The 23,289-nt window shown below is 45.7% G+C and overlaps 1 protein-coding gene across 7 annotated transcripts in view; it reads right to left on the reverse strand.

The window, feature by feature from the left end:
- LOC144768773 (uncharacterized) overlaps positions 1-23,289 on the reverse strand; it is a 9,320,023-nt gene that overhangs the window by 8,968,734 nt on the left and 328,000 nt on the right. For 6 of the 7 annotated variants that reach the window (XM_078652700.1, XM_078652694.1, XM_078652695.1 and 3 more), the window contains one exon: positions 16,908-17,086. In XM_078652700.1, the coding sequence (XP_078508826.1) occupies positions 16,908-17,066 (159 nt within the window). In that variant the 5' untranslated portion in view covers positions 17,067-17,086. Of the gene's footprint in view, positions 1-16,907; positions 17,087-23,289 lie in introns of those variants that run through there. The other variant, XM_078652701.1, reaches the window with a different exon arrangement.

Consider the following 23,289-nt stretch of genomic DNA (forward strand, 5'->3'; position numbering starts at 1 on the left):
TGGTTATGGACTGAGTGTTTGTGTGAATGGCGTCACCACCATGGGGGAGGGGGGGGAGGGGTGGGGGAGTTTTCTGTTTTGGTCTTTTGGGCTGTGGAGGTTCTGCTAACTGGCTGTCTGACCCGCTTCCGTGGAAAATACAGGAATGGGGTCCAGCATATTGCAGTACAGGCTATCCTAGCTGAACTGGCCTACTGACGGGCATGTCGAACACTTTGCGAAGTGGTCCCCATAGCTGTGTTGTTTCGCTCCTGGACTGGATATGCTTGTACTATATCTGTATTGGAATTATGCTGTTGTGTGAAAGCTGATTTTGACCCGATCTTGAGTAATGTGCGGCTCCTCCGCAGCCCTTTGTTTGTTCTCTTCTGCAAATCAAAATACAAATTTTACAAAAAAAAAAAAAAGACTGTCTGAGATACACAAAGGGCCATCCTGGGACCACAGATGGAAGCAGGGCAGATGTGTTCATGCACTGGTTAGGTGGTTTGGCTACCTCCAAGAATCTCTTCTCTGGGAAGTCTGAAGGCCAAACAGTATCCTACTCTATGGCGCCCCGCCTGCTCATCTTATCTAGCTCAGTTTGAATGTCACTAGGCTCGGTGAAAAGGTGTTGTTGGATTAGTCTTGTAAGAGGGGGCGGGTTTCGAGTAGAGCTCTGGTTTTAAGTCTTTTTTAAATTGTTATCTTCTTGTTTTTTATAATGTAACCTGCGTTGCAAACACTGGAGTTTGGTACGACCTCAGGAGTATGGCGAAGAAGAGGATGTCTGATAGGAAAAAGCAAGCAAACCTCACAGGAGGAGGAAAAATAGAACACCGGCACCGACTGCCCTGGAACTGCTTGTGGAGTCCACCATTGAGCCTGAGAGTGTCTGCAGCATTGGGGATGCAGACAGCTCAGCCAGAGCTGCAACCAAACATGGTAAGATGCATGCACACCAAGCTGCGCCCCCCACTCCCAAACCCCATTCCCCAATGAGGGAGTGTGAATCTCACTCCAGTACAGGTTTTATTAAACACCAGCAATGCATTATGGGAGATGTGGTCAGTGTAACACCTATCATAACAGTCAGCCCACTGAACCCAAAGGCATGTGACGCACATCCGTGATAAGCAAGCAGAGGACAGTCAGATTTATTGGTAGATATGAAATGTATTTGTATGCAAATGCTGCCAGACAAGTGAACTAATATGCAATCTGTCTCCACAGGTGAGACATCGCGCAGGGCTGCCTCAGGCAAGGCAGGAAAGGCACCCCGGAGAGATAGAGCGGAGGAGGAGGATGTAATTTCGCCTGCGGGCCACTCAACACCACCACCAACACCACCACCATCAACACCACCACCACCGGCATCAACACCGGAATCACCAGCAGCGTAACCAACGCCATCATCTCCAAGACCCAGGAGGCATGCAGTTGCCGGCCTCCAACAGATGGAGTTGTCCGACGAGGACTGCAGGGGGGGAGAACAGCCAACGGTGCCAGACAATGGCAATAATCCTGGTACACAGTCCCCCACAGAGTGACCACACACAGGTGCCAGACGCCGCAGGGCTAGGGCACACAGTCCACCTTCGCAGGGTGAGGATCAGAGTGTCTATGCAGGTCTGGAGGTGAACATGTTGAAGGTGCAGTGCCTGCAAGGACAGGCAATCAGATCAGTTCAGCAGCAGATGGGGCACATGACAACACACTTGCAGTGCATAGAGAAGGGCATCTTCACAATGAACACAACACTGGCTGAGGGAATGAGGGACATGGCGGAGGGCATGAGGGACATGTCCGGCTCAGTGAGGTTGCTGTGCAGCAAAATGGACGATGACAGAATGGCAAGGCGCAGGGAGAGGCACAAAATGGAGAACTACAACAAGGCGGTGAACCGCCTCTCCACTGCCACTTCTCTGCTCTGCAGGGGCTCGGTGGCCATGCAGGAGGAGATGGCACACTGCAGCTGGGATGTGGCAAGGGGGCTGGTGACAGTGACCACTGCACTTGAAGTGCTACAAAATGATCAGACTGCCAATACTGGTGCAGGTGATGTGGCGGACAGTGAGGAGACGAATAGCCGCAGTAGTGAAACACCCCCTGTGAGTCCAGGAGGAGCAGCGGATGGCAAAGTGGTGGCACAGGACAGATTGTCAGTGAGGTCAGTGTACACAGAGGAAGCAGCAATGTTGTGTGTGGGCGCAGGAGGTAATGCCAGGCACACTTGTTTTTGATACATGGGTGAATTAACCCATGACGGCTTTGTAGACTGTTTGGAATTGGGACTGCTATGTTAAGCCCTTCATGATGTGGCATAGTGACATGCTATTAAACTACATCAATCACACACAATTACTGTCTGTGTCTCCTTACTTACCTAGAAATGGTTCTGTGTAATCTCAGCTCGTCTTTGTCTCCCATCTGGTGCTGGTGCCGCTCCTGCTGCGCTGGGCTCTGGCTGTGGACAGTCATCGTCATCGTCCTCAGAGTCGGTCAAATTGACTGCTGTCCCTTTCTTAGTTGCCAGGTTATGCAGCATAGCACATTTAGCGATGATCTTGCAGCAGATGATGGGTCGGTACTGTCGGTCCGGGCGCCTCCGCTTTTGTGGAGGCAGCGGAACCTGTTGAACCTGCTCTTCAACAGTCCAAACGTCTGCTCCACCACGTTACATGTTGATTTGTGCGCAGCATTATATTGTCTCTCACTTAAGGTTGATGGGTACAGGTAAGGAGTGAGGATGAATGCCCGCACGGCATATGCGCTATCGCCTAGGTGAGAAAGAAAGTGCCATTAATAGCAAACACCAACACATTCATCAGCAGGGTGTGTTACAGTGATTTACCTATCAGGTATCCTTCTCCGAATTCTCCCACAGCCAGACGTGTGTATATCCCACTGTTGAGGAATATGTAGGAGTCATGGGTGCTCCCAGGAAATTTTGCCAGGATGTCGGTGATGATGTCGGCTGCATCGCAGATGACCTGCACGTTGATGGAGTGGGTTTATTTTCTGTTACGATGGATGTACTCGTTGGCTGCAGCTGGGCAGATAGGTATGTGTGTCCCATCAATGCACCCTATAACATGTGTGAACTGTGCATTTTGGTAGAAGTCTGTTTTTGTTTTCTGTAGTTCGGCCTGTGTGGTGGGGAAGCGTATGTAGTGATGCTTCCTTTGCATCAGGCAATCCAAGAAATTGTTAAGGAACCGAGACAGGCAGCTCTGTGACACACCACCTGCCGCAGCTATCACCCCCTGGTAACTTCCTGATGCTAATAGGTGGAGGCTACAGAGCACCTGGATATGTGGCGGTATAGCGTGCGCCCTTGGTGTAGGATGCTCCAGGAGTGGTTGCAGGTCTCGTATCAGGTCCAGGATAGTTTGGGGGTGTAGCCTGTACCTTTCATGAATTTCTGCCTCAGTGAGTTGAAATAGTATGATGCGCTGTCTGTATATGCGCTCCTCCCTTCTCCAGATCCTCATTCCTGCTGCCTGTGGTCGAAGCCGCCTTGCAATAACGTAGAGGGCCGCCATTGTGTTGAGACTTGCATTTTTAGGCTGTTTAAATGCTGTGCACATGATTACCACCTGCTTTGAGTCAGTGGTAATTACCGACTCTTAAATACTGAATTTCATGAAATTCGGTACTACCGATTTTTGGTACGATTCTTATTTACCGAACCGGTATTTGGGGTTTTTGGTATCGCCAATTCGGCAATAAGGAATCGGTAACTGGTTTTCCTTATTTTACCGATTCCATATTACCGAATCCATGCGGTACTACGAAAATTGCAATTGGCTAAATTCCGGTCGGTAACGGTGAAGTTTACCGATTTTCACCGTTACCGACCGGTATTTAGCAACCTACATCGGGCCCCAAGTCTCTTCCTAAGAGATTAGTCGGGATGAGGGGAGATCTACAGCTGTTCCTTTATGTGGCTGCTTCTCACGTCTATATCTAGAGGGTTTGTAAAGGGGACTCTCATAACCGTGCCCGAGAACCCCTGCATGTCTATGGAGTCTTTGGATAGAGGGGCAATCCCTTCCTTTAAAAATGACTTTGTTGCCTGCATGTCAATTAGGAAGCTGTGGGGCGTGTTATTTACCAGCACTGTTACGTGGGTTCCTCCTCGGACCTCTGGGTCACTGACAGCATGGGAAACGTGAGAGTGGAGGTGTGTGTGCTATCCACCAGACGCAGGACTGACCCATGTTGACCCAGTGGTTTATCTAGTTCTGGGAGCGGAGGGGGATTGTGACCAGGTCCTGTCTTGGGGAGTACTCTATAATTCTTCCTTAAATCCTGCTACTGCATGCCTTATCCTTTTGAACCTCTGAGACAGTACCTCCATTGGTGCCGTTGCCTTCTGCGCTACTGCGGCCACAGCTGTTTTGACCAGAAACACCTGCTACCATCTCAGGGATTCCATGGTGCCTTCTTGGTTGTGTCCTAAACTCTTTCTGCTATCTCGCTCTTTCCTTCTTTCCTTGACTTGCCTTCTCTCCCACCTTGCGAGGCATTGCTGAATGTAGGGGAAGTTCTAGTTGAGATTTCCCCTCTCGTATCTAATGCAATCCTCTGCCATGGCCATGTCCTCTGACTCAAATGACCTTCCCCTAGGCCAGGACCAGTCAAATTGGTCCCCTCCTCAGTCCAGTCTGTTAGTAAGTTGCAGAACGAGTGTGCAAAGATCTGTCCTTTCCCTCTCGCGACTATCTCCCTTTGGGTCAACCTATAGTTGTTACGTGCTTGGTTCCTTCAATGCCCTCCCTTGTCAGTGGGTCCCAGAGGTCTGCGGACCCCTGCTTCACCCCTGCTAGTCTTATTGCAGTTTAGTATTGCCATGAATCTCCCTGTTAAGCAAGTGTGTTTGTCTGCACCAGAGGGAATGTGTGTTATCCGCACCGCTGGGGTTATATGAGCTGAACGTGACAGACGGAGGAGGTCGAACTTCGGGGAATGCTTCCACTGGACTGGGATGGCGCTGGGATTGCCTGGGTCTGCGGTCCTGTGAGACTCTCATGCCTGGAAATAACAGTTCGATGTTCGGTAGGGGGCCCTCCAGCTCCCTGAACTGGCGGGTTGGTGTATCCTAATGCGAGGAGAACAGGCTTCAGGGAGAGCACCTCCATACCTGAATATGGCGGGGGGTCCGAAGCCCTTGCTTATTGTCTGTGGGATAGGATTATCAGGTTGGGCATCCTCGAAGATGGCCCAAAAGTCTAATAGCGTCTCTCTCCCGTCCTTCTTCGGTTCTGCATATTTGGTTTGTATTTGTGTTCTTGTGTGCTTGATTGCGTTTGTGTCAAAGTTCCCTCCTTTGGCCAGGGAAACATGTATGCCTTAGTGTGTGCGTATCATTCTTGGCAAAACTTTTAAAGTTTTGTTAGACTGTGTGGAGACTCTGGTTTTCATGTGTTTTAGTGACAACTCTGTGATAAGTTGGGTAGTTTTAGAGCCCTGATGTGGCCTAGCTCCTCTTCGTTTTGCTCTACTCATGGGAAAATAAGTACACAGGGCTTTCTGATTTTAACTATTCACTATGAGGTCAGTGCTATCTACAAATGCATCAACATGAACGTTTCAGAAACAAAAATAACAATGCATTTGAAGGGTAACAACATAGAAGAAAGTGCAATTGCTAAGCAAATGACATGAAATTTTGCATCAAGTAACAAAATTTACCTTTTACATAGAATAATGAATTTTGCTTTGGCATCAAATAACGAATGTGAGGAACAGCTGCACCTTCATATACCACATTGAAGCATCATTAAAATACAACACTTTAAGACAAAACAGAGTTGAGTATAATAAGAAAAACCTGACAGAGTAAAAAGAATGACTGTGTCAAAAAATATCTTAGTCCCTTCCTAATTTTGACCAGGAGAAGTTCTGCGCAGTACACAGGGCTAAGTGAGCCTGATAGTCGGTCAATGTTGGCTCAGGGATAAAGATAATTTTAAAAAATGTGGAGAAAAAGGAATCATTTGAGAAACCACAGGCCTCCCCCTTGGCCAAACACAAGCTGCACTTGATCTCCCAGATTCAAATATTTTGCACTAAACGTCAAAATCACACCCAGAGGCAAAGCGTGTTATGCCCAGAGGTACAAGTGAACAACACTTCTCACTTCTTTCAGATACCAACAGTATTAAGAAACTCACAGCACTGAGAAAACCCTTTTAGACTAAAAAATAAGATTGAGGTGCCATCTGTATATCACACCCAGGGTTTATGCATCACACCGGGCGGTCCAAGTGATGAGGCCTCAACCCGCTATCAGACCCAGAGGACAAGCGTACCATCTGTGTGCACACCCAGCAGTCCAAGAGACAAAATATATTTACCTTTACTAGCCTGCTGACAATCGAAAAAAGGTGACCTCCACAGGAATGCCTCTGAGGCCGCCTTGGACTACTGGAACATATATAAAATAGGTAACATGCCAGATTTCTGTCAGTGGCAGGGCGCTCAGGTTATCTATTGACGGTTCTTCCTAGTTTGTCATACGCCAAATGCTGGGACTAAGGATCAAATGTAGTCTTTTACCCACTCTGACGCCGGCTTCAGGGCGGACCTCCGCCCTGCGGATTCAGCAGAAGAACAAAAGTTACCTACCTGTAAACTGTGGTTCTCCAGTATTGGTGTCTTTCATAGATTCACATGCTTGAATATTCTCCGTCGTCGAAGTGGGAGTCCCACGGTACATAAAATAGCAGTAACATATGCATGTATACATGAAAATATCATAAATAAAATATACATACATATAATGTAATAAAATGTAAATTTTAAAAGTACCATAGAACATTATAAGCCCATTGAAAAGCCTAAGGGAGAACTCACTTTAGTAGCATATTAGTGTCATTATGTGTTGGTTCACATTCCAGCCAATCAGGCTGTAGCCTCCTCTAGAACCTTCTCCTCAGAAGCCCAAGTCCTCAGATTTTCGTAGCACAAAGTAAGTAAAAAAGGAGAAGAGAGCCTCTGAGGGGAGGATGGGAGGGTCGCATGTGAATCTATGAAAGACACCAATACTGGAGAACCACAGTTTACAGGTAAGTAACTTTTGTTCTTCTCAAGTATTAGGGGTGTCTTTCATAGATTCACATGCTTGAATAAGAGTAGAAAGCAGTAAATCATCACATAAGTCATAAAGGTGATATACCAAAGCAAGTAAGGTAAACATATCATTCAATATGTAATAAATACTAAAATAGTAATAGAAAAACCTTTATGACTGGAGGCGGGTAGCAACAGAGGCTCACCTTTATTGGAAAAGATTCCGCAGCACCGCTTGACCTACTGCCGCATCCGTGGCGTCTGTTGATTGCAGGCAGTAGTGTTTTGTAAAAGTATGGCTGCTCGACCAAGTGTCCCAGTAAGTGCCCCTTTGCTATTTCTCGCTAATCCAAATGCAGATAGGGTTCCTTTGTTACCCGACAGTAACACTGATCCCTCTTTTAAACAATTGCAGGTATTATTTGTCCACATAGGGACCGAGGATGGTCCAACTCTAATGGCCACAGAACGGCCTTACACAAAGTAAGAATCTCAATTTCTCTACCCTGTCCCAGTGCAATTATGATTTTTATTAGAGGCCAGATACATTCATTTTAATTGTATTATTCATAGGCGCTCCTGTTCTTTTATGTCCTGAAGAAGACCCCAGCATGAGGCTTCAACCAACCCTTAAACCGGGGGTCGAAACGTAGACCAGACCATACCTATTCTCTAACCATAGGAAGAACTAATGGAGTAATACAGATCCTATGCTAAAGAGCTACTTGTGACCACTGATCTTAATAAGACTGTAAAGGCAGTACTGAATACCACTGTGATTGTTTTATGGTCACAACAACCTTTACCCAGTCCCCACCTTTACCCCATCACACCCATCCCATCTAACTACCTCTTTTCCTCATCACTTTGAGCGCGTCGACATGTCATAATGGAGCTAATATGTGTGAATCTTTTCTACACATGAAGTTTTTCTATGCATTAAATTGATATTTATGTCCTTAATTGTTTGTTTGATTCAATGAAGTAATTGAAATAATTCTTTCTCATATGTTTAATTTTGATTTCACAATTTCTGGTACTTATTGAATGATACTAAGTATCGAGATAACAAGGTGCTTAAATAAAAGTTTTTGCACTACATGGATGGAATGTTGATAATTTACAAATGACAATATTCATATGAGCCATTTGGTGTTTTTGTTAATCAATAGACTCTGACCACTTTTTCGTATCTGCTCGACCAAGTAGCAGCTCTGCAGATCTGCCTCAGGGGTACCCCTGCAAAAAGGGCAGCAGAAGTAGACACCGCTCTAGTTGAGTGAGCACGAACTGGAGCAGAAGGGGCTTTCCAGCCCGTTGGTGGCAAAAGGATATGGTAGAGGATATCCACCTGGTTATGGTCTGTTTGGTAACAGGTTGTCCTTTGCAAATTGGGCCATACGCCGCAAACAATTGATCGGACTTTCTGACAGTTGCAGTTCGCTGAATGTAAAATTTGAGACGTTTCACATCCAATAAATATAATGACCGCTCAGCTGGAGTTTGCGGAGCAGGAAAGAAAGTCTTCAGGATTACAGGTTCGTTGAGATGAAAGTCACTGGGAACCTTCGGAATGAATTTAGGATTAGTTCGCAATGTCACAGCCTCATTGGAGAATTGTAGAAAAGGAGGCTGTATGGTAAACGCCTGGATGTCACTGACACGTCTCGAGGATGTCAAGGCGAGCAAGAGAGCAACTTTCCATGTGAGAAATTTTAGACTTGCAGAGTGGATAGGCTCGAATGGAGGTAGAAGCAGTTGAGACAAGACCAAATTGAAGCGCCAAGCAGGTGGAGGGCGACGAATAGGTGGAAACATCCTAAAAAGGCCCTTGTAAAATTGCTTAATGATTCTCGAAGAACATAGAGATGTAGAACCATCATGACGGAAGCGGGAAATCGCCGCCAGAAACACTTTAAGAGTTGAGTGTGAAAGTCCTGATCTTGCCAGGGATAAAAAGAAAGGCAAGATCTGTTCCGGTTTTGCAGTCATGGGGTCCAAACCTTTAGAGTGGCACCAGACACAGAAACGCTTCCACTTTAACTGATAGGTTTTAATGGTGGATGGAGCGCGAGCGCGCGCTAACACCTCTCTGCAGTCCTCGTCGATATTCAGGCGTGCAAATTCATCGTGAGGAGGTGAGGTAGAGGATGAAGCGGTATCGGGTCGGACTGTGAAAATAGGAGCAGGTCCGTGAACCATGGACGCCTCGGCCATTTGGGTGCAATCAGGATGATGTGGCAAGGTTGAAACCTCATCCTGTGTAACAGGCGAGGAATTAGAGGAAGTGGAGGGAAAGCGTAGATGAAGTCGTTCGACCAATTGATCGAAAATGCATTTCCGCTCGACTCTCTGTGGGGATGCCGACTTGCAAAGCGTTGGCATTTCCTGTTGGTAGCAGTCGCGAAAAGATCCATCTGCGGCTGGCCCCACCGCCGGAAGATGAAATCGACGGTTGGTTGGTTGAGTTCCCACTCGTGATTGTCTGACGACGCCCGTCTGAGTGAGTCCGCCAGAACATTGGCCACACCCGGCACATGGATGGCTGTGAGATGAATTTGGTGTTGAATCGCCCAATCCCATATTTCTTGTGCCAGTTGTGAAAGTAGGAGAGACCTCGTGCTGCCCTGTTTGTTGAGGTAGTGCATGCTGGTGGTGTTGTCTGTCCTCACCAGCAGAGTGTGTCCCTGCACTAACCTCTGGAAGGACTTTAGGGCCAAGAAAATCGCCAAGAGTTCCAGGCGATTGATATGCCAAGTACGTTGGATCGCCATCCACTTTCCTTTTACAGACATGCCGTCGAGATGCGCTCCCCATCCCTCGAGAGACGCGTCTGTTGTAAGCGTCAGAGTCGGAGGTTCGTCTTGGAATGAACGGCCCGTAGATATGTTTGGAGGGTGAGCCCACCACTCCAGCGCTTTCTGGATGCGAGGTGTTAGAAGGACTTTGTCCTCGAATGACCCTGATACCTGTTTCCACTGTTTGTCTAATTCCTCCTGTAGAGCCCTCATGTGCAATCTGCAATTGGGGATAAGTTGGATGCACGAGGAAGCCATGCCAAGGAATGATTTGAACATTCGGACAGAAACGTACAGTTTTGACTGTAGGAAGTGCACCATCTTTACCATGCGGTCCTGTCTTTCTTGGGAAACAAACACTTTCCCCTGCCGAGAATCTAGCGAGGCTCCGAGAAAATCTCACCTTTGCGACGGATGAAAGTGTGACTTCTGGCAATTGATTGAAAACCTCAAGGATTGGAAAAGGGAAACGCAGACTTGGGTGTGCTGCTCCGTCAGGTGAAAAGTCTTGGCCTTGATGAGGCAGTCGTCCAGGTATGGATAAAATTGGACGCCTTGCAGACGCAGGAAGGCAGCTACCGGGGCCAAGATCTTGGTAAAGACCCTCGGCGCTGATCGAAGGCCGAATGGTAGGACTTTGAATTGGAAGTGCAGCTGGCCGACTGTGAAGCGTAGATACTTCCTGTGTCTAGGGTGAATTGGCACATGGAAATATGCGTCTTGGAGGTCGATCGTTGAAAAGAATTCCCCTGGATTGAGATAATTCAGAATTTGAAGCAGAGTTAACATCTGAAAAGTTTTCAAAATGATAAATTTGTTCAGGGCCCGTAAATCCAAAATTGGACGCCGTTCCCCCGACTTTTTCTTGACTAAGAAAAATCGGGAATAAAACCCCTTGCCGCTTTGACCTTGCGGCACTACTTCGATGGCTCCTTTTTTGATCATCAATTTCACCTGGGCCAAAAGTTCTTTGAGATGGGGAGAGGGTGGCCCCGAAGGTGGACGTGTGGGAGGGAATTTTGTGAACTCCAGGGTATGTCCTTTGGAGATAACATCCAGGACCCATTGGCGGAGGTGATTTCAGACCATTTGCAAAAGTACTTTGAGATGCGACCTCCAAGATTTACAGTCGGCAGAAGAAAGGAACTGAGACTGTCACTGCTTCTTATTGTTTGAGCCACCTCTATATGTTGTTTTTCATTGGTATGGTCTGGCGGTGGACTGACGATTCTGGGATTGGTAGGAACCCCTCTGCCGGTTATCGTTGTAGGTGTTGTATGAACGATATTGACCTGATCCTCGAAAAGTAGAGGAACCTCCGCCTGTACCTCGTGCCCCCCGAAAGGGCCGTTTCTTATACTGGAGGGTAGCTAAGGACTTTGCAGTGTCGGTGTCCTTTTTTATCGCCTCAAGGGCATCATCTACATGTTTGCCAAACAACGAATCCCCGTCGTACAGCAAGTCCAGGACTTTTGCCTGTACCTCTGGACGGAAGATGGTAGACTTCAACCAGCCTTGACGCCTCAAGACTGCAGCCCCAGCAAATTGACGAAAACCCGTGGAGGAAATGTCGGGCGCGCAATCAATAATTTCGGATGAAATTATCTCTCCCTCCTGAATAATGGCCTGCGCTTCTGCACGGATGACATCGGGTATTTGAGGAATCAGTGGGGCAATTTCGGACCACATCTGGCGGTCGTAACGGCCCAAAATAGCCAAGGTATTAGCCGCCCTCACAGTAGTAGCCGACATGGTTGTACATTTTTTGCCTATGGAGTCCAACTTACGGCCTTCCTGATCAGGAGGAGACGTGAGTGGTGTAGCAGGATTGCGGGATCTTTTCTGTGCTGCCTGAGTTATAACCGAATCTGCTTTCGGTTGTGACACCAAACAGGCCGGGGAAGACGCCGGAGCCTTATATTTTTTGTCCAATCTGGGCAAAACTACAGGTACCGAATTTGGATGTTCCATTAACTTAAGGCCCGCCTACCAAATATAGTCAATGATTGGTATTGTGTGGGATTGCCCTTAAAATCATACAAGAAGCATTCACTTTAATCTTGTTGTTTTTCGACAGTGAGATGAAAACGCTTTGCAGCACGGACCATCAAATTATGGAAATTTGCAATATCCACTGGAGGCGATGCTAGAGGTGAGGTGGGCGGTGTGGAAGGTGTTTGAGCCCTGTAATTGTCCCACTCATCCATATCGACGTCATTGTCGTTGTCATCAGTGTTGCGAGGATCAGGATCCTCGTTGTCGGTGTCAGGACGAGTACCCCCCGGTGATGCTGGTGGTACAGGTGCAGGTGCTTGAGGAAGTTGAGGTTGAGGCTGTGGAGGAAGTTGTGGTGCTGGAGAGGCAGGTGTAGATGGAGGGACCCTGCGGTTATAGTCATCTAGCATGTGCTGCAGATTCATGACCAAAGATAATGGTATTTGCGTAACCGGCTCCGAAGTAACTGGTTCTGATTCATTAACAGGAAATAATTTGTTCCCATCTTCGACGTTAACCACTTCGTCACCCTCATCACTATACTCCTGGCACTTAATGTGCAAATCAGATGGACTAGATGCCTGGCCGAATAGTTGTTCCACCTCTGAATCGTTTCCGGATTCTTCCTCACCAGACTGAAACAATTGGTCTGGAAGATGAGTTCCACTTCTCACTGGACTCAGTTGAATGAGAGGTACTGTCCTCAAAGAAGAAGCAGTAACCACTGTAAAAGTGTAAGCTGTGGCAAAGGTTGATGAGACGTCAACGAGCCCGTTGACGTAAATGCAGCAGTCTTAGAATCAACCTGAGGCGTCTGTGTCGTCGCCATAGATGTAATCAACGCTGAAATTGAAGGCTTCGACGGGATGATAGCCGTCGACAAAGTCACCGACAATGATAAGATGGTCGTCGACGGAGGCGCCGTCGACGAGACAGACGTAGACGATGATGGGCCAATCGACGAGCTGCTTTTAGATGATGACTTGATCTTCCTCGACGGGGTTCGCGTCGACGAGGGAAGCGTCGACGATGACTTCTTCGTCGACGGTTTTGATTTGACACTCGTCGACAAGATCTTCACAATAGAAGCAATGGGTCTCACCTCCTGGGCTATCGTCGACGAGATGATCCTCGTCGACGTAGCACTGGTTGACATAGTACATGTCGTCGTCGACGTAGAGGCTACAGTCACCGACTTCGTCGTCGCTGAAGACGTCGACGGACGCGGCGACGAGCCCGTCGACGAGCCAATGCCAGATTTAAAAGTGGAAGGCAAGGCTTTGGGCGCAGACGTCAGAGAACCAGGTCCCGTAGACGTGCCCTGAAGCGAATCCTGTGGGGAGACAACCCTGGAGGACTCCAGTCTCAGACCCACGCTTCTGAGAGGATTTCGAAACGCCAGATGACAAACTTTCTACCTCAGAAACCACAGACTCTGAAGTCTTCAACTTCTGTAGCCACAGAAGGAGACTGGCTTCTCTATCCCTCAGAGTTCTGGGAGGAAAAGTGCGACAGTACTTACAGTTTTTCACCTCGTGGTCTGGGTAGAGACAGTAAATGCATTTACTGTGTGGATCCTCATGGAAAAGGCGCAGTTTACCACAAGAAGGGCAGGCTTTAAATAAAGATTTCCTATTTGAAGACATTTTCTGAAGAAAAAACAGCTAGAGTTGAAGAAAAAACTGAGCAGAGCTCAGGGAGACTCCCTTCACACGACGTGCGATAGAAAATCTGAGGACTTGGGCTTCTGAGGAGAAGGTTCTAGAGGAGGCTACAGCCTGATTGGCTGGAATGTGAACCAACACATAATGACACTAATATGCTACTAAAGTGAGTTCTCCCTTAGGCTTTTCAATGGGCTTATAATGTTCTATGGTACTTTTAAAATTTACATTTTATTACATTATATGTATGTATATTTTATTTATGATATTTTCATGTATACATGCATATGTTACTGCTATTTTATGTACCGTGGGACTCCCACTTCGACGACGGGGAATATTCAAGCATGTGAATCTATGAAAGACACCCCTAATACTGGAGAACTTCTAATTTATTGCAGTGTTTGCTCACATTCCTTGCTGCACAAATGTGAATCCATCTGGGCGGGGTTCCCTTCCTTCAGCTCCAGTTGGGTCTGAGGTACCAATCTCTCCTATCAGGCTCACCAAAGTGCTGCTTGAATATGAAATTACCTTGAAACAACAAAAGACAAGAGGGGTTTGACAAAACAGTACCAGTTGGTTTAATTAAACGCTTCGGCAGGAAGTGCAGTTACAGAAGCGCGTCTGAGGACTAAGTCAAAGTCTAATCAATCTCAACAAGGTTTTCAACCATTCTTTGGGTATCATAAAATGTTTCTGCCATCCTTTTTTGGTAAAGAATACAGGCCTAGTGTTTAGAGTCATAAATAAAGCCTCTGATAACAAATGCAGGTGGACCTCGACCTTGCGTGGACACATTGGGGCCAGTGGGTAACGTCTCCAGATATCCAGCATGAAAGGCGGGTCATCACTGTGTGTACTGTGTGTGCTGTGTCCTGATTGGGTGTGTTTGCCTAACTTTGTGTGCCATCTGCTTTGTGTTATTTTGGGAATGCACGTACCCCTCCGGCCATGTGTGCTTTATTAAGCCACTCTCCCATTGTGGTGTCACAGTGCCTATCTGTGGGATTGACCCGAGCTTCCTGTTCACGCATTTGTCTGTCGGCTATATGCCACCCCACATATGACCTGTCAATCAGTAAACTCAGACATAGGTCTCAGAGCCTGCCTAACCATGTATTTCTGAGTCAGGGTTAGTGGAGAGTGCAAGATGCGTACATTTGAATAGAGATGCAATTTCGTTCTTACATGTGAATGTATCATTATTAACATTGACTTTTTCAAAAGTAACAGTTCAGAGATCTGGATGTGAAACACATCACACCCAGTGACTTAATGTACTTACACAGTCAAATATATTGTTTTCCATTTTTTTGTCTACACTATGTCATAGCAAAGTCTTCCCCTACCTAAAGTGTCGAACAAACAAGAAAAAGTATTTGCAGTTTTTTTGTCTTAGATAGGTGTAACTCCAGCCTGACAAATTATAGGGTTGATGATAGCCATTAAAGGAATGGCTGGGTTCTCTATTTGAGCTGTTAAATTTGATGCTGTGCATCTGTTAATGGTCTGTTTGCTGCTTTGCTTCAGTGTAAACAGCTATTAATGCCTTTATGAAATATGACATTTTTAATCAAATTGATGCTTAAGTGTTGATCTCTAAAGCAATCTAATACGCATCCTTTGTAAATAATATTCAAAAATAATAATCACGTTTTCATGACATTTTATTGGTTATAATGTATTTAATTTATTATTGATATTGTTTTGATTTGGGAAAATGTTGCAAGACCATCTCAGTAAACTAATAAAAATACCACCAGACACCACCACCAATCTCACAAATAACACCACAAATAACACCACCAATCTCACAAATACCACCACCAACAATACCTAAACCACCCATATTAACTCGCCACAACTCCACTAGTACCACCATCCAGGGCTTTAAGTGGGCCGGGTCTCACCGGGTCTGATCACCAGCAGTTTTTTTAAGGAGGCCTCGAAACGGGTCTCTATCGGGCTCTGTTTTGTGCCCTGGCACAGGAGGTCCTTTTTGTTTTTCGAGCGTTATAGAGGAAGGGAAATACTTAAAGAGAGTCCTTTTCTCTCTGGGTTTCCCTTCTCTTTTCGAAACAAAGGAGCAGCAACATTGTCGTGGTGTCACCTGGGCTTTTAAGTGGAAGCTTTTTCAATATTATATGCAAGCCACAGTTGTTGCTTATTTATCGTATGCAACTAACAACCATTGACAAAGCCGATAGTCCTGACTTGTAAGTATGATGTTACTTGTTGTATCATAAATCTGGATGCAATAACAGAAACAACAGAATACCAGTCGGCGGCACACTATGCTAAGCACAAACTTTTAGCTTACGCCCTTAATTACATTGGTCACGCCCCCTTGAGAGCCCTCCCCCCAATTTTTTCATCCCACTTAAAGCCCTGCCACCATCACATTACTAATACCACTCCCAAGCACTGGCAAATAAGTAAGTCTAGCTGTAAAGTGCTACTGCACAGAAATGTAATTTCAGCATACCAATGTTTGCATACACTATCATATTAAACTCAAACCAAAGGGCTTTGCCATTGTTTGTTACTAATAAGCTCCAGGGCCCATTTTCATATTAACTGTGCACATGCTCAGAGGCAGTTAAAGAACTAATATTAACCTCTAGATTTAAAAAATACTGAAAAGAGCTGTTACTATATGACTCGTAGTACTCTCTATGTAACGCCTTCTGACTAGAAGGAATGAAGGACGAGCCATCCCAAAAGAAAGATGGGACATTGTCTTACTTCGTTTGATTTTTTTTGTACGGAACACAGGGATGTACCCTAAGCCCCAGTAATGCTAGAAACTGTACCCTTTAGTTATGCACTACAATGAGAATGGGTCAGGGACAACCCTTAGTGGTTTTTGCAACGCCCCCTGTGTGGGGTACACTGATGGTAATCCCATATGCTGTACTATGTCAGAATCTACAATAAAAATATGTTTGACAAAAAAAATACTGAAAAGAAAAAAGAGCAATGCTGACCCTCAACTTATCTTTTCGTTTTTAAGTGGGTTTGTTATTTGCTCCTATTAAATGAAGATAGTCTTTCTTTGGTGCATTTCTCAACGTATGCAGCATGAACAATACTGCGGCCCATTAAAGAAATAAAATCAGAGCCTGAACTATTTGTGTAAAATAGGAACCTTGCACTAATTTAACAGACAAATACAAAACAATTCATAGCACTCCAGTGACATCTAGATGGTGACAGTTCTATATTTAAATAGAATGCTGAAAAGGATGAACTGGATAGATCATGCCCGCAAGAAAGTGGTTATTTTTGCAGACAGACATCAGCATGGTAAATGGCTAATCAATTAAAAAGTTGGAAAGCCTGTTGTTTCTTAAAGTAAGGTTACTTACAGTATGGTATTTGTAGAACTAACCTGAAACACTGAGATGATGCTGGAGCTAAAAGATGCTATGGCCACCACGACATCCCAGATTCGGGCCTGATAGCTGTGGGGAGAAATACATGGTATCTTCCAAGGCTTCCTTTGATGTGGAGCACGCACCTGCAACCCATATAGGTCTTCAAAGCCCATAACTGTAGCTTAATTATTGCCTAAGTAGGAATAAATGAAAATAAATAACTGTGATGTTATGTATCTTATGTGACAGCTGAGATTAAAAGAAAACAACGAGTATATATGAAGATGTAAGAAAGACCTTTTCTACCAATACTTTAAAAAAATATATATTTTATTTATTTAATCAGGTAGAAAAGGTTGATAACAATACAAATAATGGAAAAATCCATAGAACATACCAAAATAGCAATCCATTTGCAAATACAGAGAAAATATATATCCCCCTCTGCATGTTGAAAATAAACAGCAATTTCCCTTTGTCCAGAATTGATATATATGTTTTTAATTAATATTAAAAAAATGATGGCTTTCTAATACTATATGTCATCTGCCTTATCCATGTCTTGGCTAGGATCTCTATGCCAGATGAAATTAATGCATGAAATGAAAAGATCATTTGTTATGCGCGATAGCTACCCTCAGGCGTCCTAGCGCTACAGACAACGTGTGCAGGCGAACAGTTAAAGACTATTCAGATTTATCGAAGAGCAGTGTTTTACAAAGCTTACGAAAGGGGAGTAAATTGGGCTCTGTTCGCAGATGGAAGGGGAGGGAGTTCCAAAGTTTGGCCGAGTTATAGGAGGAGGAGCGGCCACCACATCTGGCTCTTTTTATCCTGGGTACAATAGTGAGGAAGGAAGATGCTGATCTGAGCTGTCTATTCGGGTGGTAGGAAGTAATCAATGATTGATTAATGGCAAAGCCCATCTTCCAAAAGGCTCGGTGGGCAATGCACAAGGCCTTGAATTCAATTCTTTCCCTAACTGGAAGCCAGTGAAGGTTCTTTAGTCCAGATTTAATTGAAAGTCGACAGAGAATCTGGAGGAGTGTTCGGGCTGCACAGTTTTGGATGACCTGGAGCTTGCACAATGTGGACTGAGGGGCACCTAAATAGAGAGCATTCCCAAAATCCAGGCGTGATAGGATGAGACCCTGGACCATAATCTGTTTTGCCTGGAATGGCAGTAGGGGGAGAATTTTTCAGAGAAGCCTGAGTAGACCGTAGCAGGTGCCTGCAAGTTTAGCTGCTTGATAGTTAAAGTTAAGGGAGTTATCCAGCCAGATGCCCAAGCTTTTGACTGTGTCCTTTGGCGTTGGAGCAGGGGCGAGGCAGATGGGCCACAATGAGTCAATGGTAGGCTTGGGGGTACTACCTAAGAGCATCCGCTCAGTTTTGTCTCAGTTCAATTTGAGACATGAGAGTGTCATCCATTTGGCCAACTCTTCCAAGCATCCACTCAGGTTGTTATGGCAGTGTTTGGCTGGTTGAGGGCCACCACTAGCTGAGTGTCGTCGGCATAAGTGATGATTTTTATCCCGAAAGGACGGACAATCTCAGCTAGGGGGCTCTTATATTTATTAAATAGCGAAGGGCTCAGGGAAGAGCCCTGAGGCACACCGCAGCCCAAAGGCTTGCTAAGAGAGGTGATTTCTCCCTCTAAAACCTGGAAAGAGTGGTCTGTCAGGAAGTATTTAAACCAGGTGATGGCATTTCCTGAGACTCCTAAGCTGGTAAGTCGGTGTAATAGAATGTCGTGATTTACAGTGTCGAATGCAGCACTTAAGTCAAGGAGGATGATTGCTGCAGAGCCTCCTTGATCCAGGATCTTCCTGGCCTCTTCCGTTACTGCAAGAAGGGCGGCTTCGGTCCCATGCATGGGGCGGAATCCTGTCTGGGAGAGATCGAGCAAGTGGTTGTTCTCAAAGAACTCTACCAGTACTGTGTTGACATGTTTCTCAAGGATCTTGCTCAGCCAAGGTAACAGGGAGATTGGCCGATAATTACTGGGATTATCTTGGTCTAGGTTAGGTTTTTCAGAAGGGCCTTAACCATGGCGAGGTTCTGGGGAGAGGGACAATGCCGGCGGACATGGAGGCATTGAGCAGATCAAGTATGGTGGGTAGAATGTTGCCAGTGACTGGCAACAGGGTGCGTGGGGGTGCAGGGTCATTGGGGGAGCCGGATTTCACCTGAAGCATAATGGATTCTAATACCTTACTTGCCACTGCTCTTTCACTGAATGCGTCCCATATTTCAGAAAATCAACACCTGCCTCAAGCATACAACTCCTCACCGAACGGGCTTACGTTGCCGAACTTACTGGTTTGAAAGGTTTTACATACAAAATCAAAAACTGACTATCTCCGTCCCTTCTGAACTCTTCCATTCTATTCTCATATTCTCTCATACATCTCACCACCCACAATTTAAGATGGTCATCAAACTTTGAGTAGAATATAGAAGAAGACAAAGTCTTTGTCCTCTTAGTGATCTGAAAAATTACTCTTTCTGGATTATGAAACCTATTACCTACCTCCAAAGTTCTTACATCCGAAACCCTCCGGAAAAAGATCAAACACAACAAAGTTGCCATCTTCCCTGACAACTGTTTCAAGCTCAAAAACGTATTCACTGGCCAACCTTCAAGTAATCAAAGAAACAAACTCACATCCCACATACAACTGTATCTAGGCTTAGGAGGCCTCAGCAACATAATACCCTTCATTACTCTAAAAAACAACAGAATTCTTTCTATAGAGCGGCCTACTACTAAACTATGACCCCCTGCAACCACAGACCTATAACAATTTATATTTCTGTAACTCTAAATTCTTTCAAACAAAACTGGTTAAAAAAATTAAAGCTCTATAGCAGATGCTTCCACGGAATCAAAACCCCTTTCCATGCACCAACACACCCATCTTTTCCATTTGTAACTGGTGCCCAAGACTTCCTGAGTAACTCCTGGGCTTGCTTCCAAAGCCCTGCAAACTGGTCTCCTTTCCTGAAATCCTCGTAACAAGAAGGCTCAAAGCCCCTTCCATGACCAAAGGACACAGATCTCCTTCTGGCCCTAAAAGCACGTCCTCTGTTTCTGAAATTGTGAGAAATGGGGGTCTCTAGTTGGCAGAGGTAGGTACCTTTGTCCAAATAGGGATCCTTGCTTCTAGTCAGGGTAAGGAGCTACACTCCTAAAAAAACCTGCTCACCCCCTTGGTATTTTGGCATGAGCAGAAAGGTTTATCTCAGAGGCAGCGTGTAAAGCATTTGTGAACACATACAGTAATACAGTGAAAACACTACAAATGAACACCACACAAGTTTAGAAAAATAAGTAATCTTTACTAGACCTAACACAAGACCAAACAACAAAAATCCACAATACTGTAATCAAAAATAGACTTTAAAATGGTAGATATAGCTTTAGATTGTAAAAGCAACACTTTACTCTCAAAGTACCTGGGATGCGTAACGCAAAACAAACAAAAGGGTCACAGGGAAGGTGATGCGCTGTTCCTTACACTCAGTGGAGTGGATGCGTCGGTTCCTTACTGCTGCGCAGGGGAGTTGAGGCTCGCTTCCTTTCTGTGTGGGGAGTTGACGGTTTCTTACTGCGATCCGATGCGATGACGCTCTGGTGCGATGCGGCAAAATGGCATCCTGGCTACGGTGCGACAACGTAGATGCGATGCGTGCATGCCCGACGGCCGTGCGGCAACTCGATGAACTTCTGAGCCGAAACAGGCCCAGCGACATGCTTCTCTGGGGATGTGACGACGACCTCTGCAGCGGCGGCATGCTTCTCCAGTGATGCAAATTGCTTTGGTGATGCGATGGCAACAGCTGCGGCATGCTTACTCGGCGATGCAACGACAACTGCTGCTGCTGTGACACGCTTCTTCTTTGTTGAGTCATGCTTCCAGCTGCCAGCAACACGCAGTCTCTTAGAAGGCCCAGCACACCAGCAGGCACTTCACGTCCCAGCAAGGGAATTCAGGGGGGAGCTGGTGGAGAAGTCTTGTATCCCCGAGACTTCAGGCAGGAGGCAAGCACAGTTCAAGCCCTTGGAGATTCTTCTTCAAGATGATGAAAGCACACTCAGTCCTTTTTCTCCTTTCTTTGGCAATGAAGTAAACACTGCAGGCCAACCCCAAACAGTACACAGCACAGGGGTAGTCTCCTCCTTTAGTTTCCTGGTTCTTCTCCTCAGCAAAGGTTTGTCTTGATTCCCAGAAGTGATCTAAAGTTCTGGGGTCTGGGTTCCCCTTTTTATACACTCAAATCCTTTGTTTCTGAAGTCAGAGAGTGTCTGTACCTAGTCGAAACCAGTTCTGGGTGCATTCTGCCAGTGCACAACTTCTGCCTTTGTCAGTGTGGGCCAGGGTCACCAGACACACCACAGGAGGTGGATTCAGCATTGTGGAAGGCAGGCACAGCCCTATTCAGGCCCAGGTGCCACGCCTCTCACCAATCCCAAAGCAGATAGGTCTATTTAGCTTAGTGCTGACTCACCATGTCTCCTGAAGCCACCCCAGCCCCTGTCACTCACAAACCAGACGTGGAATACACAAACTAGCAGAGGCAGGCTGGATGGTTAGGCAAGAAAACACCTACTTTCTAAAGGTGGTATTTTCAAACACAGAATGTATAAAACAACTTCACTAAAAGATGTATGTTATCATTCTGAATTCAGGCATACTAAACTCGAATTTCTACCTAGTTCCCTGAGTCAGTTAGGATTATAAGATTTTATGATCAAACTGTCCATTCTGACCTATGGGAACAGTTAGCCTTGCAATAGTGAAAAACAAAATTGGCTATAATTCACTATCAGGACATGCCAGTCACATCAGGGCATATCCTACCTCTTACATACAATGCACCCTGCCCCTGGGGGTACCTTGGGCTTACCTTAGGGGTGACTAACATGTAGAAAAGGGAAGGTGTAGGGACTGGCAAGTTGGTGCACTTGCCAAGTCCACATGGCAGCCCCAGGCTGCACACAGGCTCTGCAATGGCAGGCCTGAGTCACATTTTACCAGCTGCTTCTGTGGGTGGCACAACCGGTGCTGCAAGCCCAGCAGCAGCATTTGATTAACAGGCCCTGGGCACACATGGTGCACTGTACTAGGGCCTGACAAGTAAATCAAATAGCCAATCATGGAGTCACTGATCCACTACAACAATTTACAATAGGGAGCACTTGCATGTTGGCACTGAATAGCAGTGGCAAAGTGCCCAAAGCATCTAGACCAGCAAAAACATAGCAAAAACACAGGGGGCAACAGCAAAAAATGGAATGGAGACTCACACCAATGGTGCCAGGTATAACAGGAATCAAATAAGGTTCCTCTACTGCCAGCTCCAACAGCCCTAGAAACCAAGTTTGATCTGCCCAAAAAGGCATTTGAGCCTCCTTACCATCACATCAACAATACCTTCTGTAGCATTGCAAATGGTGGAACAACATAACCCCGTACCATTCTCCAATTCTGTTGAAGAGCATCCACCTCCTCTGCTAGAGGATCTGGCCTTCAGCTGTAATAACGAGTTAACTGGAACATCAGTACCGATACAAACAAATCCACCTCCAGAGGCCCCAAACCTGAAAGATCCTCTGGAAGATCCGAGCATCCAACTTACAATCGCTGTAATACCAGAGATATCTCAAATTCCAGTCTCCCACTAAATTGTCTTGCCCAGGGAAATACTCAGTCTGTAACCCAATCATTTGCTCCGGACAATAACTCCAAATCTGTTTCGCAATTGGAGTCAAATTCTTCGACCTGCTTCCTACCAATCGGTTTATATACTGTACTGCCAAGACATTGTCCATCTTCACTAAAACATTGAAGTTCCTCAACTTTCTCTCAAAACTTTGTAAAGCAAAAAGTCCTGCCTTCATTTCTAATCCATTTATACGTTCTGAAGTCTCCAGCCAAGATCTTCTGCCACCAGTCTCTTGATGCTACAAACAAGCCCCCATCTAAAGAGGCAAAATCTGGACATACTCCAAATATCGTACGCCCATTCCAGACTTCCAGATTCTCCAGCCACCGCATTAATTCCTCCTGAGCCTCCTCTGAGAGAAAAATCTGATCTCCATACCACAATCATTTCCTTAAAACTACCGCCTTCAATCTTAGTAAAGCACTGTAATGCAGAGGTCCTGGAAAACCGCCTAAATTGAAGAAGAAAACAACCTAATCACTTTCGCCAGAGTCCTTAAAAGTAACAGCTTGTTTCTTCACTTCCAACTTTATCTTCACCACCTTCTTTTCTGGTAAACTCAAAGTTGTCTCCTTCGTATTCCCCATGAAACCCAAAAACTTCAAACATTGTCTGGGCTCCAAAACTGACCTCTCTGTTAATAAGAAACCCCCGTCCTACCAAAAG

This window comes from Lissotriton helveticus, chromosome 7, assembly GCF_964261635.1.
Source record: "Lissotriton helveticus chromosome 7, aLisHel1.1, whole genome shotgun sequence".
NCBI lineage: Eukaryota > Metazoa > Chordata > Amphibia > Caudata > Salamandridae > Lissotriton > Lissotriton helveticus.